At 40.9% G+C, this 10,693-nt stretch overlaps 2 protein-coding genes across 7 annotated transcripts in view; one reads left to right on the forward strand and one right to left on the reverse strand.

Annotated features, from left to right (window-relative positions):
- Positions 1-10,693, forward strand: part of lrrc3ca (leucine rich repeat containing 3Ca) — a 148,694-nt gene that overhangs the window by 109,100 nt on the left and 28,901 nt on the right. The gene's annotated exons all lie outside the window — the stretch shown is intronic.
- Positions 6,967-10,691, reverse strand: LOC127373907 (gap junction delta-3 protein). Of its 6 annotated transcripts, none has more exons than XM_051418806.1 (2): positions 10,552-10,691; positions 6,967-9,411 (listed from the first exon to the last, which is right to left on the reverse strand). In XM_051418806.1, exon 2 carries the CDS (start codon positions 9,230-9,232, stop codon positions 8,375-8,377), a length of 858 nt encoding a protein of 285 aa, XP_051274766.1. In that variant the 5' UTR covers positions 9,233-9,411; positions 10,552-10,691; the 3' UTR covers positions 6,967-8,374. The 6 variants fall into 6 exon arrangements, with proteins under 6 accessions (XP_051274766.1, XP_051274769.1, XP_051274770.1 ...); XM_051418809.1 differs by having other exon boundaries at positions 6,967-9,311; positions 10,552-10,637; XM_051418810.1 differs by having other exon boundaries at positions 6,967-9,290; positions 10,552-10,611.

The following is a 10,693-nucleotide window of genomic DNA, read 5'->3' on the forward strand; positions in this document are numbered from 1 at the left end:
TACACCATTGCATGTAAAAGTTGTTGAAGTAAAAAAAAAACAACAACAACCCTTGTCCTGATGCTGGAGTAGATTTTTGGAACAGGGGTGGACTGTAAATAGGTAATGCACCATTTTATGCTGCTTTATACTTCTATTTCTATTTCTAAGTCAGAGGGAAATGTTGTACTTTTTATTCCACTCTCTTCATTTCACATGCAGTGTTAGTTACCAGTCACTTTACATATTAAGATTTTACATAGAAATCATATAATACACATGATGCACTATTATAAATTAAATTATCTTACAGTATATAAAATAGTACATTTTGCTAAATATATTTTACACTGACACATACCGAACATACTTTTCGGATACATACGTTTACAGCTATATATGTTTATAAGTGTACGTATATAACTAACTGTATGCTTTACTATGACTTAAATATTTGTATACATGTTCTATTTGTGTTAAGCATTAAGGGGCTACAAGCTACCTTTAATTGTACAACCCTGTGTTGTAAAATGACAATAAAGGAACCTTGAGAACTTCTGTATTATCTATGCCTACTTTAGGCACTGCAGTGCAGCCTTTAGCTTGTAACCTTGGAAGTGAATAGGGAGATATCTTGTTTTCTATCTTTCTTGTTTATGTCCTATGCTTCCTGTTGAAAAATATTGGAAAGTATGCAGCAGCCGTCTCCTCACTCAACAAGTAAAGCAGAAATGTCCTTGAGCAAGGCACTGAAAACTGATATGCTCTGGTGGACCTGCCTGGTGAGCTTTTATCCAGCAGCATCCAGGCATGAAAATGTCTAATGGTATAAATATGGAGCAAGGTGTTGCATGATAAGTCAGCTTCCCCCAGATACTGTAGCAGAAGGTTAAAGAAAGGCGTCTTCTTGTTCTCGGACATCGGGATGTTAAGATGAGAAGATGGTGTGGTATTTAAATTTCTCCTTGTCCTATCAGCTTGAACCCGCCAGCTGTGAAGGAAGAGAGGTCAGGGTTCAAACTGTGACAGCCGCAAATGTCAAATGACTCGTCCCCTACTGTGACTGTCACCTTGGTTCAATGTTTAGGAAGCCAACCAACCAGCAGGAAGATACTGAAAAAAGAGGAGAGGAAAAACTCAAAGTAGAGGGAAGGAACTTGTCTCGCGAGGCTGGGTGGATGAACATATGAAAATGTGGTGTTGCATAATGGAATATTGCATAATATGTCCCATTTGAAACCATGTCACTCAGTGATGCATGTTAGGACCCTGCTGCTGCTAAGAAGGCGTATAAAGGGAAGGACTTTTAGGGTGAGGTGAAATGAAGGGGGAGGGAGAACACGGAGGGCTTATGGTTCTGTCTCCGAGCAGAAGACGTGGAATGACAGAAGTAGACAACCAATGGGGTGCGGGCGCTGTGCGGTGGAGTGGGAAGTGAGTGGGGGAGGGGGTGATGGTGGCTGTGGCGGGTGGAGTTGGTGTGTGTGATGGTGGGTGGGCGAGAGCGCGGTCGGTACTGGTATTTCTACCCTGTCACATCGCGTTAGTGTGCAGCCAAGCACGACTGCTGAGCACACCACTCTGGACAGCTCTGTACACACGGGGCGAACCACACACACACACACACACACACACACACACACACACACACACACACACACACACACAGGTTTAAATTCACAAGGACACACAGTACCTACACTTGAGGGTGCACACACACACACACACACACATACACACACACGCACACACACACACACACACACACACACACACACACACACACACACACACACACACACACACACACACACACACGGAAACAGAGACTGTAATCTCCCACGAGGATCACAAGGACATCCAAAACAAGTGAGCACTGATGGAGGTTTGACAGAAACCAGGGGAGAGTGCTCAACCACCCAACTTTACTTCCATCCATCCATTAATTTATCCATCATTACAGCACTCTATCCATCCCATCAGCCATTTGTGGGCACAGTCATCACAAAGGCATATTCATTTCCTTTTCTTTTTCTTACAAAAATGTGCACACTAAATGGAAAAAATGATTGGAAAAGGATAAATCAGAACCAAATGAAGTCCGTCCGTCCCAAAAGACTGTGTATTCATGTTGGGAAAATATTGCAACCTGATGTTCTTGGCTCTGCACTTTAGTAACACAGGCAATATCTTGTTTTGGAAATAAGTTGTTCAAACCCAGATGTGCAGACTGCACAAAGCTACAAATGAACCATAACAATTTACTTTACCGCCGTCAAACACATTGCCGCACTGGGGCGAGCAGAGCAGCCAAGAAGCATCATCGTCATCAAACACAGCTATCGTGTCAGCAGGGGCTGAGCAGTCAGCTCATCCACTCTCTGGTCACTATATGCAAGATGGCTTAGTGGCCTGAGCCCAGAGGCTTTTATACAGTATTTTCTTTGAGAAAATGAGAGAAGAGGGGAGGGAGAGAAAACGAGTTTGGATGACGGTGCACCATTCACATTGCGACCCCCCCTCGGGCAGGGAAAACGGGAAGAAATGATGAAAGCAGATGGAGGGAGAGATGAGCGAAAGGATTAGAGGCAGCAAGAATATTTCACTGTAAATGCTGCGTTCACACAGTGCACCCTGTGGCAAGGGAAAGAGAGAGGGGAGGGGGGAGGGGGGAGGGCACAGATGGATCGAGGAGGAGGAGGAGGAGGAGATAGAGTGGCGAGGTGTGATGTGCGGTGACCCGAGCTCTTCGGTGACGCCATAAACTTGGAGGCACGCTTCAGCTGGTTTGAGCGAGGAGAGAGATATAAGCTGTCCTTGGCCACCGGCTCTGTGGCCGGCTGTGCGGCGGAGGTCACCAAGGACACACAGAAATGCATAGAGCATCATCAGCACTACAGAGGGTCATAAAGGTCACAGTTACATAACTGCACCTGAACATCAAATACAGTAACACACATCTGTTAACGCACAAAACATTCATACAAGTTTTGTTATATATTATCATTCTAACAGGGACAGATGCACTATTTGCATTATGGTGCCAATAAAGTGTTTGTGGCTTAACGGAATAGTTTGGGGAATATGCTTATTTACTGTCTTGCCAAGATGAGGTCATTAATACTACGGTCACACACCCTCTGTATGGTAAATATGAGTCCAGCTGCCAATTAGCTTTCTTTAGCACACAGGCTAGAAACAGGTGGAAACAGCTAGCTAACACAATCTACTTACAATCACCTCTAAAGCTCACTAAACAAATGAGAAATAATATGTTAATTTGTCCTTTTTTACAGCAGGTTAGCTGTTTCTCCATCGTCTTTGTGTAAAGCTAAGCTAACTGGCTATAGCTTCCTATTTACTGTACAGACATTAGAGTTTTGACCTGATGTGACCTTCTCATCTAACTCACAGTGAAAATAAACAAATAGATTAATTAATAAATAAGTAAGAAAAAGAAAAAGGGAAATGTATATGTATGTATTATGTATGTAAGGATTTATTATATTGATAAAGCTGCAAGAACAGATTTTTTTTGGCTGCTTGGCGGCAGCATAAACAAGTTATTAATGCAACATTGACATATTATCACCTCATAATTTGGAACAAAGCAACATTTGTGTTCATTTAGAGTCATGTGTCTGGCCACCTGATGAATGTAAGCCCATATTCACTCTCTATCAGCTGTGTCTTTGGTCTCTACCAACCACTGAAGGAAATATTTCAGTCTTTAGACACTAAATACACCACTGTGTTCACAGGCCATTCACTAACTGTGTCTGTCTGCGTTTTTGTGCCAAGCAAATTTGTGTTAAAGCAAATTACCCAAAACTAACTGATACACAGCAAATGTTGGATAGAAAGGAACTCCAAAATAAAAACCCTGGTTGGTTTCTAGGTATGTGGGGTAAGTATAATGAAGCTGCCATGTGTTATCTGATGTGTGCATCTGATGGGTGCTTAAGGCTCCCTAGTGGGTTAATCCAGCATTGACTTCAGGAAAATACAACAACATCAACACATACAGATATATGGACAGGGGTTTTAGGGTACAAGGAAGTAGATGTTTACATCTGGTTGCCAGCAGGTACAAATGCTTGGAAAGCAAGCATAATACAGGGTAACACCACAGGTGTAATCATATTCAACACTTTGTTTCAATGCACCTGTTAATTTTCAAGAAAGGAAATTGTAATGTGGTACTAAGTATAGCAATCAGTTTGTGCACATTCAGTTAATTCCAAATAACTGAAATCATAAAGTTATATATATAATTATAAAGTTATGCTGGATATACAATCTGTCTTTCTGTGTAACTGTCAATTATAGGCAAGGATTCAATTCAACAATTATGGAGAATAAATAATAAAATTCTCTGGAGGTCAACACCAACATTTAATCATATTATATCATTTCCTGTTGCTTTTTTAAAACTCAGATAAATGAGTACACTTACCATGCACTGCCGGCAGGACACTGTGTCTTTTTTTTTATTAGTCACAAATTATAGCATTATTTTTTTTCAGTATGTTATTACATGATCTTGAATCGCAAGTCAGTTATGTTTGTCCTAACATACAGAGAGTGGAATCAACATCATTGGGTCACAAGTTACCAAACTCAGGCAGTAAACAAGAAGCTTGATTTGGTTAGAACTGGGCACTGTGCCGCATATAAACCAAATCAGAGAGTAATGCAACAGAGTGAGCTGTCAATGCTGTGTTTGGAGCGGCGGAAGCAAACTGCAGGAGTGGTGTTTCTTGAATCTCCCCTTGAAAAAGAAATCTTCTCGTCAAGTGCTGTCCCTGCATGACTTAGCAGAAAGTGAAAGGCTCAGAGACGTGGAGCTGTCAGTCAGCCAGGTGTGTACTGAGACAGGGTCCATGGGGGGATGGCACAGGTGGAGCGCAGGGAGCCCCTTAAGTGTTTCATTCAAGGTGCAAGGAAAATGGAGGAAGAGGAGGAGGAGGAGGAGGAGGAGGGGGGTTGCAGAGAAAGATGTTATCACTTCCATCTCCTCCTCCGTGTTGGTGTGAAGGGAGTCGCTGAAAACAGATGACCTACATTTTCTGTGAGACAGACTCCAGCAGCGAGGCCTCCCCAGATTTCAGAAATAACAGAGTGAAGTATTGAAAAGGCACAGAAAGAGAAAAAAAGAGTGAGAGAGTCTGAGGAGGAGGTATAGAAAGACAGAAACAGGCACACTTCCAGTTTGACATGGTAGACATGAAAAGGTAGAGACGCAGGCAGACAAAAGGAAACAGGGAAAGTTTTGACGGTAATCCTCTTTGACTCTTCCTTCCTTCCCTCCCGAGTGGTTATATAAAACACATCTAGAATTCTGTTCTATGCACATCAAAGAGCCTGCACCGCTTTGCAATCTGCATATATGATGCGTCCAGGGAACAGCAGGAGGGATGTGTGTGTCTTGTGTGTGTGTGTGTGTGTGTGTGTGTGTGTGTGTGTGTGTGTGTGTGTTTCTGGCAGGAATGTTTGATTCAAAAATAAGCTTCTTTGGAGAGTATTTAGATTACTTTGTTTTTTAGATGAGCCATTTGGATCTGTGACTGTCTTCACACGACAATCTTCTGCGCTCTCACTGCAAATACAGCAGTGATCATTAAGAAAAGAAAGAACTAGTTTGCTCAATTGACACGGAGCTCTAAGCTTTTTCAAGGTGGAATGGCTGACGGAGACATTGTAATGTTTCAATCTGAACTGAGGAATTAACAACCGTGGTGTCGTGCAGAAGACTCATGAAAAAAATCAGCCCCCGGTGACTGAGTATGGATGCTGTCACTGAAATAATGCGGCTGCAAATGAAGTCATCTTATTGAAAATGAGAGCTTCGTGATTCATGGTTTACTGTTCCCCTGCTGCCACCTAGTGTTGACAGGATGCACTTAAAAGAAGGTGGCAGGGGAGGTGCTGCTTTTGTGGAAGATTATGTTTGCCAAATACAAATTCTGTCACCGGTAAATAAATTTGTGCTGTTGTATTGGGATTTTCACATGATCTTATGCTGTATTTTTTATGTTTTGATTCAGGCATTATGATGGTTTCCTCAGCAGCTGAAAAGCCATTTTTGAGATTGAAGATCCCCTATTTTTACAGCGTACTATAGACAAATAATATGCTTTTAACAATAATGTGTGTCTTGTATGTTTTCCGCAAAAAAAAATTATATGTATTTAAAAAAAAAAAAAAAAAAAAAAAGATTAAAAAGACAAATACTCCTCGCATTAAAAATTCCATAATCAGCAGTTGAATATGCAAATTTTACTCATTTTGAAAGTTTCACTGCAGGATACAAGATGTCTCTCACTTCAATATGAAGTCCTTCCTCAGTTTATGTGGACTGGAGGCTTCAAGTTTCTACATCACACTTATATGAGTTGTATACTGGACCCGAATTGACTTCTAAACTATTTCTGATCTTGCTCGTACATACAGGTCGTAAGCTGAGATTTACGGTGATCACAGAGAAATTTTCCACTTCAGCAGATGAATGTGAACAGTCTTCAGACTCTGCACAAACATCCAATATACGGAAAACACATTGCGGCGTGGAGGGGAGCTTTAATATTCATGTTCTGCAGGTGATAAGTGATAATACTCTTCACCTGCAGAACATGAATATATTACGATTTAGAGCAGAGTGGCTTCACAGCCTAATTGCTGCACAATATTCTATATTAAAAATAGGGAAATTAAATGGAATTTTCTTTGTGCAGGATGAACAAAGCAACAAGTAGCTTCATGTTCAACGGGCTACGCAACAATTAATTTGACATATGCCTCTCAGCTTGTTTCTGACACGCTATTTGAAAGATTGTGTAACAGCAGTCTCTCAAACACACTGCGGTATGGAAGTCATCTGATACGGTATGACTTGCTTTGCACTCAGCTGGTCCATTTACAGGGCACAAAAAAGACACACAAAAATTCAGCCATGTCAGTCGGCAAACATAATGGAATGTGTCAACATTTGTAATATTTAGTAAAAAGTGAAAAATTTATTTTACAAAAGATTCAGAAGTACATGCACTTTTTCATCCCTTCATTCATGAGTTCAAACAATTACATTCCAGGTAAAGTTATAATTTACTTAAAAACAAAACAAACAAACAAAAAAAATAAACACTAATTCAGAATTGGTCACGTTCACAGTGTCAATTAAATGTTATTCAATAAAATGATACACGGTGTATACGGGATATATAAGGTCCTATGGTTGTAGGGTTGTCCTTGTTTAAAAGCATCTGGTACACTTTTTAATAAAGGATCTTTATAAAAGGTAAGTCAAGGTATTATATTATATATGTTTTTATAACTAATGACTATTATTGCTTCATAATTTATTTACTAATGCTTTATATGTAAATTTAGGCTATTGAAGGGAACAAAATTGAGAATTCCCACTGGCCAGTGTTTCCACTTGATAATAATGCAGTTACAAATACAATGAATAAATGCTTCATAAGTTCCTAATAAATGAAGTTTGGTCCTTATGCTCTGCAGCTCTCTATCAGATGGTGAGGTCGTACAGTTCAATCAGTCAAAGGGATTTTCTTACAATCTGGCAACACAAAACTTCTTAATCTCAAGCAAATTATTTGTTTATTATTAATAAAGCCATTAGTTACAATTCATGAACCCCCTATAGGGTGCCTTATTAAAAAGTGGTACTGAAAATTAAAAGACAACATTACAGCGTTGATGGTGAGGATCTTGATTTATACTTTTTCTTTTATTGTTGTTGTTTTTGTAAGGTGGTATATAAGATGCGGGTAGGTGGGCTTTGCACAAAACCAGGCTAGCTGTTGTCCCCTGTTTACAGTCTTTGTGCTGGCAGTAGCTTTATATTAACTGTACAGAGATGAGAGGTCTTTAGCTTCTTTAACTCTCTGTAAGAAAATTTGCATATTTCCTAAGATGTGGAACTGTTTCCACGTTAAAATCAAGTTCAGAAATTGTTTCCATTTTACAGTTAGTCTACAGATTTTCACTTGGCTACTGGCCTTAAGAAGGGAGTGGTACAGAGGTCTTCAGTCAGTTCTCTTTGAAACAAAGAAGCAATCAGTGCATCAGGTGTAGTCCAACGGCTTTTTCCCTCTTGAACTGTTTATAGTCTGTAATGATTCACCAGAAAAAACAAGTCAACAACGAAACCACCTTATCAAAGCCATCAGTGACATCTTATCTTGGCTCATTTCCTGATCTAATCAAGGTCTCCCAAGTATTTCCTTATGATGTCTCCAATCATAAAATCCTTCAGTCATTATGAGTAAAAATATTTTTTTTCAGGATATGGCTTACAGGAATTAGTCAAATCTTTACTGCATTTAGCATTTAGATGAAAATAAGGTACTGATATGTTTAAATCCATGCTCTCTCACACCATGAGTGTCCTGGTGCTCACATATTTGCCACCCTTGTGCTTGCTGGAGACCTTCCTACTCGCACTGCTCCTCAGCGATCCTGCCTTCAGCCTCATGCTGCTGGGTGCACTGTGTGACAAAGTCTTTCCTAGTGGTTTCTCCTCCGCCTCCGCTTCCTCTTTGCTGATGTTATGGAGGTTCTGGCAGACACAGGAGCGTTCTGGGGTGAAGGGCTCCCGCCTTGTGCAGAACCACTTCATGGAGCTGTAGAGAAGCTCAGCACAGCTGGAAATCGCTGCTATGACCCCTACGACGAAGTAGAAGCAGAGGAAGACTGTTTTCTCTGCAGGGCGGGAGGTGAAGCAGTCCACTGTGTAGGGGCAAGGAAAACGGCTGCAGGGGAACTGGGCCTCCACCTTGAAGCCGTACAGGAACCACTGGCCCACCAGAAAGCCAACTTCTGCCAATATACGGAAGGCCACGTTGACAATGTAAAGCCTCCTGAAACTGATTTCTTCTCCGTAGTCATGGCTGCAAATTTGGTCGAATTTGGAGCGGACGGTCCTCTTGTTATGGTGATGCATAGCATACATGAGGAAAAGCAGGGAAGGTGTGGCGATGAGGACGATGTGAAACACCCAGAATCTGTACTGGGAGATGGGAAAGGCCATGTCGTAGCATACCTGTTTGCAGCCCGGCTGGAGGGTGTTACAGGCAAATTCCTCTTGCTCATCCTCAAACAGGTCACTGGCTACTGTTCCCAGGATCAGTATTCTAAAGACGAGCATGATTAGGAGCCAGAAACGACCCAGCATCGGTGAGTGGGCCTGGAGGCTGTCAAAGAGTCCGCCAAGGAAGCCCCATTCTCCCATGATTGCAGCGCTGTCTTGGGTATGGCTTCTTGAAAGTCTGGAGATCTATGCACCTGTCCTGTTTTACAGCAAATGGTGTCTGTGGTTAAAAAAAGAAACTAAAATGTGTCTTATTGTCTTTAATACGTGACTCATACTGACAGACCAACGTCCAGGTCAAAGGCTTATGGTGCAATGACCTGAAACCAAAAATGAAACATGAATATATCACCTGCAATAACAGTAACTCAAGCATATAATGCAAGAAATATAACCATATCACTGGCCTATACTAGGTCAGGGTGCTCTCTTTTTCTTTAGGTTTAACAGATGATCTTAAGAGACTGAAAGAGAAAGTAGTTGAATCCCACAATGGAATTTCTCAGAAAGTTATAATATTGATTAATGTAAATTCATTACCAGTTAGTAGGAGTTTTGGCCAGTATATTTGTGTATAAATGTAAAGACTAAATGATTAATGTTGGTTATTCTCCACACATTCTAACTTCATTTTCAGGGCACAACAGCTATGAATACAGCCTCGATTAGAGAACAAGCTGCGGCTTGTGGAAGTAAACTGACTGGTTGAGCTACTTGTGGTCTGAAACTGTACTCGGACCGGATTTCAGACAAGCCAATGACAGTAAGATGACAAAACAAGTTCAGCCTGGCATTTCATTTACCTGATGCAGAGACGTGTGAAAACCGAAACCTCTCTGATAAGCCTTAAAAATCCTGTATCCTTGTTTGTCTTCTCCCTCTCAGAAATGTCCTTGGTTAAACCAAAGGAAGACTTAAATAAAAATCAAATCTCATGTCCATACCAACTTACACTCTCCAACTGGCATGTGATTGAGATCTGCCTGGGGTTATTATTGAGAGGGCGGCAACAGTTCAGGAAATTCCTGTTACGTCCTAATCTGTACCCATTAAGAAAGAAGTGATGTTTACCCAAGAGAGGCAAAGTCTTGATGAGCATTTCAAAGAGCTCCCTAAATGGCAGGAAGGGTCTGTTCTAAGCTATGCCACCGGTTTCCCTGATCACAAGAGGCAACACGAGAACATGCAACTTGCATAAAAAGACCCTGACTCATTTCACATGCAGTTCTTCAGTGTGCAATCACTGGCATTAAAATTCAGTTTTTATTGAGCTTTGAGCTCTAGATTTGTTCATTTATGCAAGCAATAACATTATAATTGCTTCTCAGTGATTGAATGTTTATCTAAAAAAATAGATAAGAAAAATTCTCTATTCCAACTCTCAATGAGAACAAACTCAGATTGTGAATACAAAAAAAAAAAAAATCTACCCTTTGAAGTGGAAATAAAATATTACTTACCCATTCAATTTTCCCAATGACCTACTCCCCACTGCACCAGCGTCTCTGCCACACTGGTGCAGTGGGAGATACACTGAAGATTCTCCCTCCCTTAAACATCTGAGTATTCCTGAGAACCCGACGTGTACAGACAAAATCAGTG

This window comes from Dicentrarchus labrax, unplaced genomic scaffold, assembly GCF_905237075.1.
Source record: "Dicentrarchus labrax unplaced genomic scaffold, dlabrax2021, whole genome shotgun sequence".
Taxonomy (NCBI): domain Eukaryota; kingdom Metazoa; phylum Chordata; class Actinopteri; family Moronidae; genus Dicentrarchus; species Dicentrarchus labrax.